We start from the raw sequence: 19,081 nt of genomic DNA, 5'->3' as shown, positions 1-19,081 counted from the left end.
GCCAGATGCTTCTGTAAACTAGAGATTTCTTCCTTAACATTTCTTGTAATTATCATATCGTCAACATAAATCATCAAGGTCGTTACCATCCCTTGTTGATGCTTTAAGAACAGAGTATGATCTGAGTTGCTTTGTTTCAACCCATATTTCCTCATAGTCAAGATAAATTGTCCAAGCCATGCTCTAGGTGATTGCTTCAGTCTATAAATGCCTTCTACAGCTTGCATACCACTTTGATTTGTAACGGCAAAGTAAAACTTGGTGGAATGTCTATGTAGACTTCTTTTGCTAGATTCCCATGGAGAAATGTATTTTTACATCAAATTGATGTAATGGCCAGTATAAATTTGCACCAAGAGACAACAATATTCTAACAGTATTTAACTTTGCTATTGGCGAAAACATCTCCTGAAAGTCTATGTCATACATCTAGGTATATCTTTTTGTTAAAAGTCACACATTGTATCTCTCTATTGACCCATCTGCCTTATATTTAATGGAGAACACCCACATACACCTTGTTGTCTTATTTCCTTTGGGTAGCGATATGATTTTCCGTGTATCATTTTTCTACAAAGCTATCTCTTTAGTTATTGCTTGAACCCATTTTTAGGTCATTCAAGGCATCTTATATTGTACTCGAAATGCTTAGAAGACAAATTAAACACAAAAGCTCTGAGGGGTTGTGATAATTTTTTGGTGCAAATATAGTTGGCAATCAAGTACTTTATTCTTTTTCTCTCCATAATTTATTAAGTACCGATTTGGTGGCTAACCATGATTATACCTGAAGGATAATTTGTAGCTAGAAGAGTTATCTACAACATTACTGGGAGAAGAGTTTAGAGATTGTACCTTAAGAATATTCTCAAGATATTGATCGTTTGGTACAAAATTGTTAGAAGAGGGTTGGTCTTGCTCGATGGGCTGATTTTGTCCTTATTCCTGCACAATGGTCTAGTTTTGCTCATCAGTATCATGCCTCGATTGAGTCTTAATCAGAATAGTATCATGCCTCGGTTATGTCCCAACTAGAGTAGACGATGTTTGAGATAATTGACTTCCATCAATTTGATTTACTCCAATTTTGTATCATCAAAGTCTGGCGAATTCTCCCAACTGTTCATATTCTGATCTTCACATAACATTTTTCCTTGAAGAGAAGAATAAGGACCTTGTACTAGAAAAAAAGTTTCAGCTTCATGAAAAGTAACATCTATTGTGGTGTAAAGATGTATGGTAAAGGAATTATAGCACCTATAACCTTTTTATATGTTGTGTACCCTAGAAAAACACAATGAATAACACATAGATCAAGCTTTATTCACTAATTTTTATGTAAATAAACATAAGCAACACAACCAATTATGCGTGGTGGAAGCATCAAGACAAACAAAAAGGATACATGATGAGCAAGAGCTTGTAGTGGAGTTTCAAAGTTCACGACATAAGACAACATTGTATTCAATAGGTAAACAACCGTGCATCTGCCTAATAGTGTTAAGATGCATATGCTGTTGTTAAAAGGGCTCAGGTTATTTCTAGGATATACCTATTTTTTCTCTCCACAACACCATTTTATTATGGTGTTTGAGAATAGGTAGTTTCATGATAAAGACCATATGTTTGAGAATATTCTCGGAACTCATTATTGTCATACTTTTCTGCCATTATCAGATCGAAGAATTTTAAGATTAGTTGAAAAATGTGTCTTAATCATATTATAGAAATAATGAAAAATCCTAAACACCCCATTCTTATTTTTTATCACATACAGCCAAGTCATACATGTACAATCATCTACAAAGATCGCAAACCATCTAACCCTTGAGAAAATTGAGATGGGAGTCGGACCCTAGACATCCAAGTGAATTTATATGAATGGGGTCTCATATTTTTTTAAATTTATTGGATAAGATGCACAATGACTCTTGGCTAGAATACATGTTTCACAACTAAAGTGTTAGATTCATGATGTTGAAAAATAAACTTAGAAATAACTGCCTTAAATAAAAAAAATGATGTATGTCTGAGTCGACGATGTCATAGCCATATATGTCTTTCTTTGTTATTAGTTCGATGCATAATATTTGCCCAGCTGAGGTCAAAATCATCCATGTAGTACAACCCTCTTTGTTTAGTACCATGACCAATAATCTTCTTGGTGATAATATCCTAAAACATATAGAAACTCAGATTCATTAGTGCACAACAATTAAGTTCCTTAGTAGCTTGGCCTATATATAATAATTTATTTGAAAGAGATGGAACTAATAAAGTGTTTGAGAGTGAAAAAGAGGGTGAAAGTGCCATTCTTGTAGCCACTGTAACTGAATATGCCACTCCATTAGCTTTGGCAATGCATGTTTATTTTGGTTAGGTGATTTCAACAAAGTCTTGTAAATCATTTGTTATGTGATTGGTTTCCCCTAAATCTACAATCCAACCATGATTACTTAGATAATTAAGAACCACATAGTTGTTTACAACAGTGGAAAAAAGAGTCCTCTTATGGTATAAAGGATACTTGAGATTCAATATTCAAGAGTGCAACTCAACTCTAAGGTACGCCTACATCAACATCACACTTATTTTTTTTCTTAAGTTTGTGCCACCATTTTAGATATCCATATAGCTTAAAACAAGTATCTCTTTTATATTTCATATCCCTACAATGTGTACAACCTCTTTCCTCTACTTGTGATTTTAATTTTGTTGATGTATTAAATTTTCCATTGGACAAAATCTGGAGTGAATGTGGTTACTAGGATTTTTGTATGTCTTTTGAGAGCATAACAACACTAGGTATGATATCTTTTTTTGTCAACATCATTGTGCATAGGCTTGCTCTACTATATGAAATGGCTAGATTTGAAGCACATCTCCTCAAACCTTGTCAAGACGATCATCTAGTCCATCCAAGAATTTGTAAACTATATCCTCCTGTAAAATAAAATTATACATTTGTATATCAACCTCACATTTCATTTGATTCGAGTAGTGAAAATCAATTTCTCTCTATAGACTTTGAAGATTGATGTAGTATATCTAATTAAATTCTCCACCTTGTTTAAGTCTCATTACCTTTATTTTGAGATCATAAACTTATGAGGTGTCAGTGCCATCAAAATATGTTGTAACGATAGCATCCCTCATGACTTTCACCGTTCAAAATCTGATGTAGTTACAAATCAGTTTTAGATCTATTGAATTAATCAGTCATCCTTTCACCATTATGTTTTCTATTTTTCACTTTCTGAAATTAGGATCACTCTCTTAGGGTTGTGGAAGATCCTTATTTATATATCTCAATTTGTATTTGTTTGAGATGTACATCTCGATAACCTGGGACCAAAGTCCATAATTGGTGTCATCCAGCTTAATCCTAATTGGTGCACCAACTAAGTCTTGACTTAATGAGGTACATGTCTAGTTCAACATTTATGATATTTTGGTGGTTAGGTTTGCAAGAATTGGATTCTTACCTTAGAATCTCTCTATTAAAGGAGATTGTTCTGTCATTACTAAAAAAAACCCATAGAGCCTTAGAACTTTTGCTCTAATACCATGATAAAAGATATCAACTAGAAATACAAGACTATACTTATATAATATGTATAAAGAAAACCTGTTGTAGATAGGTAATTATTGTCATACATAAATCCAAGCTATAATTAACTGGTATTCTATAATCAGTGGAAATCAAATAACAAAGGAAACCCTTATAATCTCTCAAAAAAAATCCTTTATTGACAACTTATGCCAACAATTGGGTGTTGGCTTTTCAACGACTTATAGTGGATTGACTATTTTTCAGTCATGATGGGTTGTTAATATGAAATAATTTAGAATTTCACATTACTTGATATGATTGTGGAGATTAAGTTCGTAGTAAAAAAATCATGACAACTTGTTAGTTTTTCTTTTTAGATTTCGTGATTTCACATAAAAAGACCAAATTTTGGATTCTAAAATGAATGTGATGTCTTTTTCATTATAATGATGTTCAAAATATGTGTTATTATCATATTGATTTTAATTTTGTTAGAAATTTGATTTAATTAATTTGATTTAAATAGATTATAGGTGAATGAGGAATTAATCTCAAAGAACCATTGGTTTTTCTAAATTTAATTATTGATTTATGGTGACTAGTTAAATGTTGATAATAGTGAGAATTGATTCTTATTAATTCTCTAACTTTTTAACTACCAAAATTCATTATAAAAAAAAAGGGTGAAAGAAGAGTTTCCAACTTGAGTTTTTAGATTTTTATATAGTCTTCCTTACCTTATATTTTAGTGTTTTTCTTATTATTTTAAGTTATGGTCTTCCTCTCAAATCTAGAGCTTAGATTCATCTTTGATACAAACCAAGTTAGGTCCGAGCTTTGTCTTAAAATGCTTATTAACTAGTTTTGCGAGATTAAGCATATCTCTCAAACTGTAAATTGAATAAAGTCGAAATTTTATAGGGAGATAAGATACATATGAAAATATATTATGGTAGAATTTCAGGTCAACAAGAGTTAAAGAACATATTATGTAAATTGGTTGAAGTTATTGTTACTGTTTTAGCATATTTGTCAACAAATGTCCTTTCTTTGTTATTTCTGACCCAATCAATCTAGATCTATAATGAGTTAATTTTGAACAGTAAAGATAGATTAAATTAGATTTGTTCAGGCCCTAAATTTATGCATAAGCTTGGGCTACAAGGGTTCCTAATATGGCTTAGATTCATTGAAGAATTAGAGTCTATACTTTGCAAGGATTCCAAATCCCACATGAACTTGATGTAGCAACATCTAAGGGGATCCTTCTCTTGGATTTATTTTCTTTATTTTTCAAGTATTCCTAAAACATCAAGGAGACTAAGAGAAGACAATATAAGAAAGAAAACTCTAGCAATCAAAACAAAGTTTCTTAGTTGAATTCTTATACTAAGAGTTTAGAACAAAACACCACTCAAGAGAGCTTAAAGATTTTGGCTACATTAATGAATTTTAACATGAAGATTTTATTTTTATTATCCTATCTTATTTATTTAATGTTGAAAAATTATTTTTAATTTGGGTTTATTCTAGCCCATTAGATATTGTTTAGGGGTTTATTTCATTATTGAACTTATGTTAGTTGATTTCTAGTTCGAACCCAATGACTTGCAACTCAAAAGGAATCTATTAGGGTTATTTAGAGAGAACTATATAATATTTTTGAAGCTGCATAATTTGGTAGCTTGGTGATAATAAACATGAGCTTCTTCCTTTTAATTTTTTATGGTAAAACATCATTTATTTGCAATGACAAAGATCGTACATTCGACTTATTGAAGAGTAACTAGTTTCGTGGTGTCATTCGCATACTCCATGTTCTTAGGTACATGATTATCTTTAGGTCCAAGTTTATTCTAATACCTTTGGTTCTTAGATACAAGGTTATCTTTGGGTAAAAAATCTATTAAACCTGATTTTTAGCTTTCTGAGTTGTATTTGAACTTTATTGAGTGTTGTTTAACCATGTGATTAAGAGGTTTGCATCAATCTCATTGAGAGATATTTGAGTTTTATATTTTTTGATTCAAATACCTTATTTATAAGTGCATCTAAATTAAGGTAATATTGTTGAAATCTTAAGAGATATATTGCAAACATCTTAATTCCACAAGTGAGGAGTAATAGAGCCTTAAAGATAGAGAATTCATCTTTGATACTAAAAAAATATTCATTACTTTAAAGTGCTTAAACAAGTAATTACCCTTCTTGTTTTGATTTAAGCATAAATAATTTTATTTTTAACATGCATGCTAGGACTTTGATTTTATATTAATTGCAAGATTAAATATATGTTTAGTATAAATACTATTATTTTTTAAATTATATTTATTTGAAAGCATGTTTGTCATAAGTTACTTATAAATTTAATGGATACTGAACTTTCCTTGAAAATATTTTTATATTTAACATGTCTTGTTTTGATAAAATAAATATTCTTACTCATTAGTATAATAATATAATATATATTTATAAATATTGAATCTAAAAATTTTAGTTGATTTTTCCCTTTTAGAATTCTGCCAGCTTTGGTTTTGCATTTTTTCTTTCTTTCTTTCTTATTTACTAGCTAATTAATGTTTTGTCGTGTTTTTTCTTTGTTATTATTATTTTAGAAAAGGCATACTTTTTTCCTAATAAATGATTCTTGTAAAAAATAAAGCACTAATATTTCCTGAAAATTTGGTGATATTTTATTATATTAATCATATGACACACAATTGTTTTTTGTAATTATTATGATTTATTTTAGATTTTTTGAATTTAAATTTATTATTTGTGTTTTGTATAGTTTTTATGGTATTTTCATAAGATATTATTACAATGATCATATATATTGTATCTTTAATCATTAAGTAGTTCATATACATTCTAAACGAACACATATTTTTTCAACAATCAATTATACATATTGATTTGTTGAATTTAAATCTAGTGGTTTATGTTTTCAAGCGCTCTTATTTAATGATTAATGTCCAAAATCTTGTTTTTACTTTCCAATCTCTTGAATGTAACAAACATTTTTTTTAAAAGGCCTCTATTAATTTCCTGTATGGTTCATGGGTCAATGAAAATATTTCTTTTTTGATAAAGAAAAAAAAAGATTCAAGTTAATATAGTTGAAATGCATGGGTTTAGAAATTTGTAAAAATTATTTTTAAAAAATGAAACAGTGTTACTAAGAAATTCTCCTTTTAGCTTTATTTATTCTTGTATTCCAAATAAGGTGCAGAGATTAGAGAGAATGCTTTTGAATCTCATATATATTTGCTAGGTTAAGCAATAATTAACTAACCTCTTCTATGATATCGTAATTAATAACTACCTACTTCAATTAATGCTTGCGTGACAAAAAAAAAACACCTTATTTTGATATATAAGGTTAGAAATAGATCCTTTTTAGACACTAATTTGAGAAGAAGAAAAAAACCTCAAATATTAACAGTTATATAGATAAATGAGTTAAAATAAGACCCAAAGCCATAAATTAAAAAAAAAAATCACATCACATCATTTTTGTGATAATTAATGAAAAACCAAATTTCAAATTATTAAGAATCACATCATTTTTGTGAAACTGATGATTAACTCGATTTTTAATCAAATTATTAAAATAAGACCCAATTAAAGCCATAAACTAAAAAAAAAAACATCACATCATTTTTGTGATAATTAAATATCTCTTTTTTTGTTGAAATTATTCATTATAAGATATATATATATATAATTAATGAAAAACCAAATTTCAAATTATTTAGATTAATCTAGCTAGTTGTAAATAACAATTCATTTTATAAATTCTTTTAATTACAAAACATAAGAAAATGATCCTATCAATGATCAGCGAAGTTAGCAATTCAAATCCTTTTTTTAAATTGAGAGGTATTGAAAAAGATCAAGAATTCTCATTAATTATTAATATAGATACTATCGTGGCCTATGATTTCACCAGCCATATCTTAACTATATGCGTTCCCATTTCTCTTTGCATTGGTATTGAATTTAGATTTTTTTTCAATTAATTATGTATATCAGTATTTTCTGCACCGCATGATCAACTATTTTTATTAACCATCAGATGGTAAATTCTAATTAAGGTGTTTCTCAAATTTAAGTGAGAAAAAAATAATTGAAAAAAAACTTAAGTTGGACAGTATTAAACTACAAATTAATGTAAAAATCTTATTTATTAAGATTAAATACAGCACTCGAAATAATACATAGCGATACAAAGACATGGAGGAAAAAATCATATAAAAATATAATTCTCCAGTCTTTAACGAGAAGCGGGGAAATTAGCTAGGAAAAATCCTGCTTTTTGATCAATGGCCCATATATACGGGCATGATACACGATCAAAAGATAATATAAATATGAAATAATAAAGTTAATTAATTTATAGCCTAAACCTAAACTTACAGCTACTATTTCTAATATTAATGGCGTTATTGGCAGCTAAGCTGTCGATATCTAGCCTGCATCTGACCCTGAACTTCACCTTCATGAGCTTCAGCTTGCCAAGCTTGATTCTCACAGGCTGGTCCACCCTGAGGTTCAAAGGAATGATTCCAGTCTGCAGTTGTTGCTGTTGCAATGAAGTGAGCAAAGTATTGCCATCATCTGTTTGTCCTGATAATAACACATTAAGCACGGTGGTGTTCCTGTGACCCTGGTAGAATTTTGGTAACGACCCTTGACATAGATTTGTGCCTGTATACCACACGCTTATATGGCTCCCACCCTCGTAGTAGACGCCCACTTTCTTGTTAGGATTCCTAGCAGTGATGGTGACATTGAAGGTGGCAGATAAGCTTGAATTGTTAGTGAGATTGAATCGGGTAATTTGCAACGTGTCGATGGAGAACTTGGGGAGTTTGGGTTGGAAGACAAGGTACAGAATTCCAGCAACAGCTCCAATGACAAGAATGAGGAGCAAGAGAAGAGACAGCGTCCAGCACAAGAATCTGCAACAACAGCTTCTTCTCTTCTTGGGTGGTTTAGTGTGAGTGACCGGAATTGTACGCTGAAAAGGGGGATAATGGTGGCCATGAATATGTGCAGCTGGATCACCTTGATCAGACTTGGAGGAGCCCCGGGGCACTAATGGAACCCTGGGAGTCTGTGGTGCCTCGACATCTAATGGTTGATCGTCATGGGTGCTACTCGTATTGAGAGGATAAACTTTCTGATGATCTGCCATATTATCGGTCGGTCTATGGATCGATGGGTGGATTGTTCACAGATTTGGAAGGTAGATATAGAGAACAAGTTGGTTAGATATTTGGTTAACATTGAAGCTGCCCTTCTTTGACTTTATCTTGGTACATAGAGAGGTCAGGGCAAATTAGGAAGCCCCTGTGTTAATTAATGTTCAAGCTGCAGGTTTTTCTTGGGGTCAGGAGATGAGCACCGATCACATGCCTGACTAGTCTTCTCTCTTCATGTATCCAGAATTCAACAGCGTGTTGTTTGAGTCTTTCCTGACTTTTTTTTTTCTTTTGAATTGTATTGGAACCTTCATTTATTAAGATCATACCGAAGCATTCCTTCACACACATCACAAAAGCTAATTTCCTCTACTTCTTTTTTTTTTCTTTTTTTTTTAATAGAATAGAGACAACAATAATAACCATAAAGTGGCTCCTTGTGAACATATATAGACTTGGTGTGTATCCGCTTTCTGTAGTAAAAAAAGAATGGCATCCCAAGTCAACAAAAGAAACCTCACACTCAAACATATATATATTCATTATATATAGTGCTTGATTACAATAGAATATCGAAGACCTAAACCCTAAATCATAATTAATTAAATTAGGATAGATAGATCAGATCACATATTATTTGAGGATTAGTTAATTAATTAATGTATAATATTGTGGGGGGAGTACATATAATATTTGTCTAATACAAACGAGTGAAATTAATCATCAATCCAGGAGGTATCACATGCGATTGCAGATGATACTTCCGGACTGGGCCAACATGCTAGGATCCATTTCAAGTAGAAACTTCCATTCACTGGTCATGGAAAGATTATATTTCCGTGTAATTAATTAATCAATCAAATCAAAGACTACGCCCTGCAGGTTGCTTGTTGCTTTTGCAGGTTAGGTAATCTGATGGTGATGGTGATGGTGATGACGATGACGACAACGACAATATTGTTTTTATATATATAATACACGTAATTAAACCTTGTTGACTAATTATCATTCCGAAGACCAGGCCTCCATCATCGATCTCTCATGCCTTCCGTCACATTGATCTCATTTCATACTCGGAATGTCAATCGATATCAGGGGCAGAACTACACGGTCCTTTATTTCAAAGACATTTCAATGTTATAGTTATGCATTGTCTCAGAACAAGAAGAAGAAAAAAAAAAACTCGCTTTTGATCCTTGTTATACGAGCCTATTTTCATCTCAGGCGCCCTTGAGTTTTATTTATTTATTTTATCAAGTAATTAATTATGAATGCGTGCATCATGGCTCGTATATATGCTAATTTTATTCTAAGATACTAATGTTAAGCATTAGGAAAGGATGCGATAATGATTTTTGTTTTCTTAAGAATGCACATGAATTATTTCAAGGACTTGCAAGTGAATTTCATTTTATTATGATTCAATGATTTATTTGTATTTTTTAAAAACACTTCTAATAATATCTTTTTTTAATATTTAGCGTTATTTAAAAAGATGGTAGCAAATCGCAGCACATACATACTAATGGATGAACCCTAGACTCTACCGACGACAAAAAACCACTGATCCATGGCCATTACCTGTGTTGCTAGTGCAATCCAAAGTGGAATCGGTATTCAATGCCAATAGTTTAGCTGCATATTGAGGTTTCGAGGATGGTGAGAAAATGCACAAGTTACAATCTGCTGATACAAGAGAAGAGGTCTTGTACTTGTTCTCCCCGCCCATGATTGGCATTGGAACCCCTCTCTTCACTGGATTCTCGAAATCCGGACGATACGTCTGCCCTAAGACACCTTCCACCTTCTCTGACAGATTGAAAAACTTGAATTGCACCTCCAAATGTGCAAAACAATCATCAGATGGTATTTCATACTTGTGTATGCGGTCGTCTTCCTTGGTTATGGGAACAATTTTCACAGATATCTCAACAACATTGCGCAATGTAACTGTAACGCTATTGTACTTTGTTGTCCTCTCCACCACAATATTATTTAGGTCAGGACTAGTCCAAGTAGAGAGGTGACCTTGAGGAATGTTGAATGGTGTGCCATCATAGGTGAAGAGGAGTTGGTCGACTTGGTCGTCCCATTGTGCCACCTTGTTTGCTGCTAGAGTGAACGAGTGAAAGTCGAACATGAGACCTAAGGCTTGAATCCATGTGTTGTCACGGGATCTTCCAGAAGGTCGGCGTCCAATGAATCGAGCATTTATTTGAAGATTAGAGTCAGATACTAAGCTAAAATGCTCGTTTGTCTTGCCGTGGAAGTAGAACATGACACCATCTCCTCCAACAAACCTTGGATCATAACAGGCTGCACCTATACCATTACAGTTTGGCCTGCGAGCTGCAACAAGATATACCATAAATATTTTAATATATGACAAATTAAGTTAAGAATTATAGTATAAATTGATGAATGCTCATTACTTTAGCGAGTGAAGTCATGAGAAATTAATTAAAATATATATGACCAAAGAAAGCTAGCTAGGATTAGGAATATATTAAGTACTTACTTCTGCAAATGGCTTCACATTTTTTGGAGTTACAATCTGCAAAACAGCCTTTATTCTTGGGGTCATAGGGCTTGAATGTAGGGCACTGGGAGGGGCAGGAAATGATTTGGCCAAAGCATTTTGAATTAAACTGATTGCAGTAGACTGACTCAGGGAACTCCACAGAACCATCTGGAGGTAACACTGGCGATAGTGGTGGTGGTGGTGGTGGTGGTGTGGGAGCTCCAATGTTGTCTGCATGAGACTTGGCAATAAGAAAGTAAAGAAAGAACAAGAGGGACAAAACTGAAGTGATAGTGGTCATGGTTGACACACACTAGTACTGTGCTGATTATGTTTATGATATTCTAGCAGCTAGTTAATTTCCAGCTGATCAGACCTGAAGCGACGTAGAATCGAAGAGAAAGCCTAGTCAATTTATAGCTAGATCGATGGATACATTGCATAGCATGATGTGGATGAGCATCTTGGTTAATTACAATGGACAAAATTGATAGGCTAGCAATTAGTCAAGTCCATTTTTTAAATTGAAACTCGATCGATTGATCATCAGATTCCTTTTATTTTTGCTCAATAATTGTTATGATCATTGGGAAGTGCATGCCGCAGAGGCATCTGCGCCACTTTTTGTGTTTCTTGGTCATGTGCAATTAGTAGTCCACTTTCGCTATGAAGTTCTCCTCTCTGAATTCATTGCAGGAGTTGAAGTATTACTGGAATAATTCTCGTCATGTGGTCTTAATTTCTTCTTCTTCTTTTTTCTATTACAAAAGAGAGACTCGAACACACACGAGATATTATGGGGGAGGGTAGCTTTACTGCCAGTTGAGGTATATATTCATAGGCTGGTTTTCGACTTTGGATCCATCTCTCTGTTTATGTATCTGCCTTTGTTTCCAATTCCCACCAAAATTTATCTTCAGAATTCATGCTCCAATTTCTGATCTTAATTAATTTAGTATTATAATATACAAGTCAGCTGCTTAGTTTTTTTTTTTTTTTAACATTTGGGCTGATTTATGGGCTTGAAGCTCGTTGCTCGCGATAGAAGGAGAGCCATTTTTGAAATTGGACTTTTTAATGGGCCTGAAGCTTATTTGCATGATTTCGATAGATGGATGGTGAGGGCTAGGAGAAATCGGGCCGAAGTTGTCAAATAATCCACTTATTGGAGGCCTCAATGTCACGTGTAGGTGCTTAGTTCATCACTGGCTGCCTCGTTTTCTAGCCTTCTCTAATCTCTACTGAAGCAGCGATAATATCTGTGAGGTAGGATTTGGATTTAGGAAGGAGATGGAGGGAAGCTTGAGCTTGTTTTCTGCATCTTCTTTGACCAACTGCTCTATCCTCCTCCCTACTGCCTCTGCCTCTGCCTCTGCTTCTCTTTCCTTATCTCATCCTCATTTCTCTTATGATTATCCCCTTAAATTTCCTCATCTTTCACAGCGTGCGTCTCCAAATCATGCTCTCAGTTTTCCATTCTCACCTTCTTCTTCTTCTTCTTCTTCTACTACTACTACTACTTGTCAAAGAAGCAGAAGCAGAAGCAGACATGCCAACTTCATTTCCAAGTGCTCCACACGCAGTAGTAGAAAGGCTGAATTGGAATTCGAATCATCATCATCACAACCTGTAGATGATGGTGGTGATCTTGATTGCGTGGGGACAGGCCTTGACTCGGAGTGCCTTGTATCCGAACCCAACCTCGACGCTCCACTCATCCAATTGTCGTCAACAGAAAAGGGAGAAACAGCAACTGAAAGCTTAATTGAAACGATAACGGAGACTGCAGTGCTGGTCTCTCCCTTCTTCTTTTGGGGCACTTCTATGGTGGCAATGAAGGAGGTTTTGCCCCTCACTGGCCCTTTCTTTGTCTCTTCCTTTCGCCTCATTCCAGCTGGCTTGCTTTTGGTTGCCTTTGCTGGATTCAAAGGGAGGCCTCTGCCTTCTGGACTCACTGCTTGGCTCACCATCACTCTCTTTGCCCTTGTTGATGCCTCCTGTTTTCAGGTCTTCACTCACGAATCCTCTTTCATTCTTTCTTTCTTTCTTAATAATTACGTAATTAATTGTAACTGCAACAGGGGTTTCTTGCTCAAGGATTGCAGAGGACTTCTGCTGGTTTGGGTAGTGTACGTTTCTTTTCTATTTTGCCTTGTTATTTGATTAATCTCTTTTTGTTTCATATTTCAATTTGCAAGAATTTTTACAATTTTGATCACTCAAAATGTTTTTATTGAATTGAATTCCCAAAGAGGAACATTGTTCTAATATAAGAAAATATTTCATCTTTCAAAAATAAGAAATCGTTTTTTTTTTTTTTTTTTGCTGCAAATAAGCAAAGTTCATTTCTTCAATGCATTTCATACTTCTTGCTCCAGAACAAAAGGAGTGTCATTTGTGGATTTTTTTTTTTTCATACTGCAGGTCATAATCGACTCGCAACCTCTGACAGTGGCTATACTTGCTAACTTGTTATTTGGTGAGTCCATTGGGATCGTTGGAGCTTCAGGCCTTGTGCTTGGTGTCATAGGCCTTTTACTTCTTGAGGTAAACACTTCACTTCTGCTAACGTTGATGCAAGTTACCTAACTTGTATGTACTTGTTGAGGAATTTTCTAAGAAGAGGAATGAAGTTTCAAATGTCACGCATATGTTCTTGTTGGTTCTTATAGATGTTTGTTAGGCATTCGTTTACTATGATGTGCTATTAGTATGTATGTAACAACTTTTTGTTTTTAGTTTATGGAGGGATGGTTGAGAAGTGAGGATTGTTGGGTATGACACCGAATATCAGTTTTGAGTCTCTCATTCCTTTCTTCTTCTTCTTCTTTTTTCTTTTATTATGGTCACTGGTGAGCTAATAAAAAATATTGAAGATGTTATTCTAGAGTTGGGATTAGTTACATCAGCTGCAGCTAGAGTTGGGAAAACTTGAAGTAAATCTATGGACTGCCAAGAGTCTGAAAGCTTCAGGCTGAGCAGGACCAAAATGAAAAGTATCATTTGCAGCTTTAGAATTTCTTCAGTGGAAGAGGAGTTGTAAGTTTGGATGGAGTAGATCTAGCAGTTGAATATTTTAAAAGATTCACATTTTGTAATACGAAAGGAAGAGAACATCAATGAATTTTTTACCCATAGAGTCAAGTCAAGGTGTTTTGAAATGGAGCAGCGCAGGTAGAGTGCTGCGCGATTGAAGGATAAATTTAAATTACTCAATCAGTCCAGCCATTCTTTATGTGAGCAACTGTTTGGCTGTGAAAAGGCAGCAATGTTAACTAAATGAGCATAGTGAGACAGGAATATTAAGATAGATGTGAGGAAACATAGGAAAGAACCAAATAAGAAATGAGTGTATGTGTGGGAAGGTGTGGGAGACACTCATCAAAAGAAAAAAAAGGAAGTGTAGCATAAGATGGTTTGGATGGTTAGTTGGATTGAAGTAGTATTGGCAAGGAAAGGGAGAGGTAAACAAGAAAATGGATAATCTAAGTTGGTAAATGTTTTATTGGTAATCTTACAACAGTTGACAAATTGTTTAACTCCTAACACAACTGGATAGAGGAAAATGATTCACATAATTGAACTCAACTTGCTTGGGATCAAGGCTAGTTGAGGTTGAGTTAATATTTTACCCTATTGTTCAGTTTGTTTTGTTTAATCTAGTTATCGCAGATGACATTACTTGAATTTTCCACCCTAGTAAGCCCCCCTAACCACATCATCAACAAAAGTTGTGTCATTATTACTTTCTCAAATCACCACTTGTCACTTTCCTTTGCTGTTTAACTATGCTGTCAGTCATATGATGCATTACAAGTATTTTTTTGCTACATTCTCTTATTGAGATATAGCAAATATTCCTAGATGAGACATAGCAAATATGATTTTCCAGCACCTATTTACATTATATTTAATAGGTACCTACTCTGACATTTGATGAAAGCAATTTTTCCCTGTGGGGAAGTGGAGAATGGTGGATGCTTCTTGCTGCTCAGAGCATGGCAGTTGGCACGGTCATGGTTCGATGGGTTTCAAAGTACTCCGATCCTGTTATGGCAACTGGATGGGTATGTTATCTTGAATCACTCAGCAAGTTGCCCATCATTTGTGCCATGATTTGATAATTAACATGGATAATTGCAAGTTGGTCCCTTTCTTTTCTTTTTCTATATTTTATCTGCTTATTCCATAGTCTCTTTTTCTCCATTAAAGGAAGAAAATTTCAATGAGTGTGTGTGTGTGTGTGAGAGAGAGAGAGAGAGAGAGAGAGAGAGAGAGAGAGTAGACAGCTAAACACATCATTTGCAATACAGAATATAAACAAATAACCTTCCAGTCCTGTTGAATATAAGCTAAGGACACGACTTGGAAAAGGCTCCATGATGAAGGGTAGCATGAGGGAGCTTAGCGTAGTATATTTGTCTATGATAACTGCTAGAAAAGAGATTGATTATTGAGAATTCCAGAATTTCTTAAAATTCATATGTGATTCTTCTGCCAGCACATCATTACAAACAAAAATACCTTCAGAGAATAATACAGTCATTGCCCTTCTTAAAACACACTAAATTAAGCAATGCCAGTTTTTATATCTTTCCTACGATTAATCACTGTTGACCACATAAATCAAAAGGTCTATTCCATATGCTCCAAGCAAAAGATGACCACTTTTTCTTGGTTCCTAATATCTTAATAGACAGTACATGCAAGAAGAGCGATGCTTTCTCACCTGCAAGAAGATATGATATGATAGTTTTATTCCTGAATTGCTTGGGTACTGGGCTCTGTTTGTGTTGTGATAATAAAATTGCCCATTATTGTAACTTGGATGTGATGGATCTTCAAATAATTAAGTTGTTGCGCTTTCAAATGTTGTAGGATGTCCCGCTTCTTCACTTTGGCTTTGTGATGAACTCAAAGCAAAAGGAATGGAGATTGACAGACTAACTCACATGAAACTATTCTTGCAGCATATGGTTATCGGTGGTCTCCCTCTTCTTGCGATCTCTGTTCTCAACCATGATCCTGCCTTCAATTTGAGTCTCAAGGACCTGACAGCAAGTGATATATTGGCACTACTTTATACCTCTATTTTTGGAAGTGCCATTAGTTATGGAGTGTACTTCTACAGTGCAACAAAAGGTTGAAGTCTACTTAATTTTTCATTTTGGTCGGTTACTATGTTTCATTTTGTTGATTAAAACTAAGTTGTCCATATGATCCATGGTTCAAAATATCTATTTTGTGTTTTTTGAACTTAAGTTTGCATAATTTCTTTGAATCTGTCCAGGGTTACTTGAGAATCCTTTCCTGAACTAATCTACCTTCGCTGATGCTTTTCAGGTAGCTTGACAAAGCTCAGTTCCCTCACATTCCTAACCCCAATGTTTGCTTCAATTTTTGGGTAAGTTCCATCAATCAGAATAACATAAGAAATGGAGATATAACTTGATTAAATTGCCTGGGCTAACTTGTTTACACAAAACAATATTAGACAGAAAGATCTGCAAGCATAAGATATGGATGAGAAACTTTATTACACTGCCTGGACTAAATCCATATGGAAAAGAATAACACACAAAAGATGAGCTGGGTAGCAGCTTGGGCCAAGTACTGATGTATGATGCATTATATATCATAGTGTTTGTCTGATTTGTTTCTTCATGTTTGATTTCCAACCCCAGGTTTCTATATCTTGGGGAAACTTTCTCCCCCTTGCAACTGGCTGGGGCCATTGTTACTGTGGTTGCAATATATATGGTTAATTATCGGAACAGTAATGAGTGATGTATTAGTGAGAGTGAGGGGCTATATAAGATGCAGACAGAGAATAAGACCAATTAATTTTGATCATGTTGGCTCTACCCTTGTATTAAGGCATGTTAAAAGCATGTATCTGGAAGGAAGTTCAATAATCAAGTTTATAAGGAAAGTTGATGGCTTTCAAGATGTGCTGTGAATGCTGGAAGCTCTCTCAATTCTCGAGGCTAAGAGACTGTTTTAGGGATCTTGTATCAGGCAAACTGTTCTGGTTGCACTTGTTGGGTTCCAAACTTCAAGAACTAACTGTCATCATGTCGGTTAATCAGTTTCATACCAAGTAAACTGGTCTGCTGCTTTTGGTAGGTACACGAAAACTGATGGCGTCATCTTCCAGGGCGTTGTAAATAATTATTGTTGCCATGTTATAATTTTTTAACATAGGAAAAGGTTCAGATATGCTTTATTTATGATGTTCATATATTTCTTAAGTGAGGTCTCTGATGTAGATATATTGTAAGCATGACTCATGAAGCAGAATTAGTTTTTTATTTATTGTTATTTTTATGGCTATGACCAGTTCTTTCTTGCATGTAACAAAAAAAAAATCTTGCAATCAAGTTTTATTCATATTGTATAAATAAATGCTTTGATATTCAATAAAGATATAATCTTCTGCATTTTAAGAAATACAAGACCTGCTTTCTCTTTTTTATATAACGAACAAATTGATATCATAGCAGATTATCTTAGAGGACTTGTAAGATTAAGAGATCCAACACACAATCTCTAAACATGTATCACCTAACACAACATATCTAATATGAAGTCATTTACCACAATTACACCTCCAGTGTTTGATGGGTATGAGTTATTAGAATAGAATGGAAGTGTTTGATGGGATAAGTTATCAGGTAGGTATGAGCTATTAGAATGGAAGTCTATCTTAATGCTAATGATTTGTGGGAAGCTGTTGATTAAGTATATGAAGTTCTACCATGCCAGACAATCCAATTGAAGATCAAAAGCAAGAGCAATTTTGTTTGCAGCAATTTCACTATCATTTTTATTAGAATAAGGACTCTGAAAACAGCCAAGGAAATTTGATATTTTTTGAAGCAAGAATATGAAGGAAATGAGAGGATCAAAGGGCAAAAGATGAACATTCAAGAAATATTCTAACAGACTTCTTAGCATTGTCAACAATGTAAGACTTCTTGGTACTGATTTTTCTAATTCTAGAATTGTTCAAAAAATCCTAATAACAATTCCTAAAAAGTTTAAAGTTATAATTTTATCTTTGAAAAACTTAAAAGATTTGTCAAATATTATCTTGACAGAATTGTTGAATGAACTGCAGGTATAAGAGCAAAGGAGGCTTGTGAGGCAAAAAGAATATATAGAGGGTGCTTTCTTGGCCAAATCTTAAAACAATCATGGTGGCAAAAACAAGAAAACAAAGCAGAACAATAAGCATGGAGGTTATGCATTCAACATCGGAAATAGCAGAAACAGTAATAAGACTTTCCTCTTTGTCCTTACTATAAAAAGAAAAAAACAATCATCCACAGAAAAAAATGTTAGTGGAGGCTTGATGCATGATGTTTCAAGTGCGGTCAATTAGGGCACATGAAAAAGATATGCAAGACTCAACAACAACAAAAAGAAGCCAAAATAGATGAGGATCAATATCTGAAGGAGCAATTGTTTGTGGTATCATGCTTGGCCACCACCAGCTTCACAGAAAGATGGCTTATAGATAGTGGTTGTATAAATCATATGACTAATGATCGAAAGCTTTTTAGAGAGCTTGATAAAATTGTTATTTTCAAAGTTAGAATTGAAAATGGAGCACACCTGAAATTAGAAGGCAAATAAACAGTAGTTATTGAAAGACACTCGAATTTAAAATTAATTCTAGATGTACTATATGTTCTTGAAATTAATCAAAACTTGTTAAGTGTTTCTCAACTACTTAACAGAGGCTATAAGGTGTTGTTTGAAGACAATAATTGTGTTATTAAAGATGCAAAAGGTATA

The 19,081-nt window shown here is 33.9% G+C and overlaps 3 protein-coding genes across 4 annotated transcripts; 1 reads left to right on the top strand and 2 right to left on the bottom strand.

Moving 5' to 3' along the window:
- Positions 1–7,709: 7,709 nt before the first annotated feature.
- On the bottom strand, positions 7,710–8,969 carry LOC7484916 (NDR1/HIN1-like protein 6). Its single transcript, XM_002318763.4, has one exon. It carries the CDS (start codon positions 8,751–8,753, stop codon positions 7,950–7,952), a length of 804 nt encoding a protein of 267 aa, XP_002318799.3. The 5' UTR covers positions 8,754–8,969; the 3' UTR covers positions 7,710–7,949.
- A 1,143-nt stretch (positions 8,970–10,112) lies between these two features.
- LOC7484364 (uncharacterized) lies at positions 10,113–11,664 on the bottom strand. The gene is made up of 2 exons (XM_002318764.4): positions 11,279–11,664; positions 10,113–11,109 (listed from the first exon to the last, which is right to left on the bottom strand). The coding sequence occupies exons 1-2, from the start codon at positions 11,580–11,582 to the stop codon at positions 10,304–10,306; spliced, it is 1,110 nt and encodes a 369-aa protein (XP_002318800.4). The 5' UTR covers positions 11,583–11,664; the 3' UTR covers positions 10,113–10,303.
- Positions 11,665–12,475: 811 nt separating this feature from the next.
- Positions 12,476–17,614, top strand: LOC7484365 (WAT1-related protein At3g02690, chloroplastic). 2 transcript variants are annotated; one of them, XM_002318166.4, is made up of 7 exons: positions 12,479–13,288; positions 13,363–13,410; positions 13,706–13,828; positions 15,199–15,348; positions 16,252–16,423; positions 16,625–16,685; positions 16,966–17,614. In XM_002318166.4, the coding sequence occupies exons 1-7, from the start codon at positions 12,572–12,574 to the stop codon at positions 17,066–17,068; spliced, it is 1,374 nt and encodes a 457-aa protein (XP_002318202.3). In that variant the 5' UTR covers positions 12,479–12,571; the 3' UTR covers positions 17,069–17,614. The 2 variants fall into 2 exon arrangements, with proteins under 2 accessions (XP_024438678.2, XP_002318202.3); XM_024582910.2 differs by lacking the exons at positions 16,625–16,685; positions 16,966–17,614 and having other exon boundaries at positions 12,476–13,288; positions 16,160–16,394.
- Positions 17,615–19,081: the final 1,467 nt, after the last annotated feature.

The sequence above is a fragment of the Populus trichocarpa genome, chromosome 12 (genome assembly GCF_000002775.5).
Source record: "Populus trichocarpa isolate Nisqually-1 chromosome 12, P.trichocarpa_v4.1, whole genome shotgun sequence".
NCBI classification, from domain to species: domain Eukaryota; kingdom Viridiplantae; phylum Streptophyta; class Magnoliopsida; order Malpighiales; family Salicaceae; genus Populus; species Populus trichocarpa.
Note: the sequence above shows the minus strand (reverse complement) of the source record. Positions and strands in the feature narration are given on the sequence as shown.

Bases quoted from the DNA above. Each gene is read 5' to 3' on its own strand.
- LOC7484916 (XM_002318763.4), bottom strand. From the start codon at position 8,753: ATGGCAGATCATCAGAAAGTTTATCCTCTCAATACGAGTAGCACCCAT.
- LOC7484364 (XM_002318764.4), bottom strand. From the start codon at position 11,582: ATGACCACTATCACTTCAGTTTTGTCCCTCTTGTTCTTTCTTTACTTT. The intron at 11,110-11,278 runs GTAAGTACTTAA...ATCTTGTTGCAG, and splicing joins ATGTGAAGCCATTTGCAGAA to CTCGCAGGCCAAACTGTAAT.
- LOC7484365 (XM_002318166.4), top strand. From the start codon at position 12,572: ATGGAGGGAAGCTTGAGCTTGTTTTCTGCATCTTCTTTGACCAACTGC. The intron at 13,289-13,362 runs GTCTTCACTCAC...TAACTGCAACAG, and splicing joins TTGATGCCTCCTGTTTTCAG to GGGTTTCTTGCTCAAGGATT. The intron at 16,424-16,624 runs GTTGAAGTCTAC...GATGCTTTTCAG, and splicing joins CTTCTACAGTGCAACAAAAG to GTAGCTTGACAAAGCTCAGT.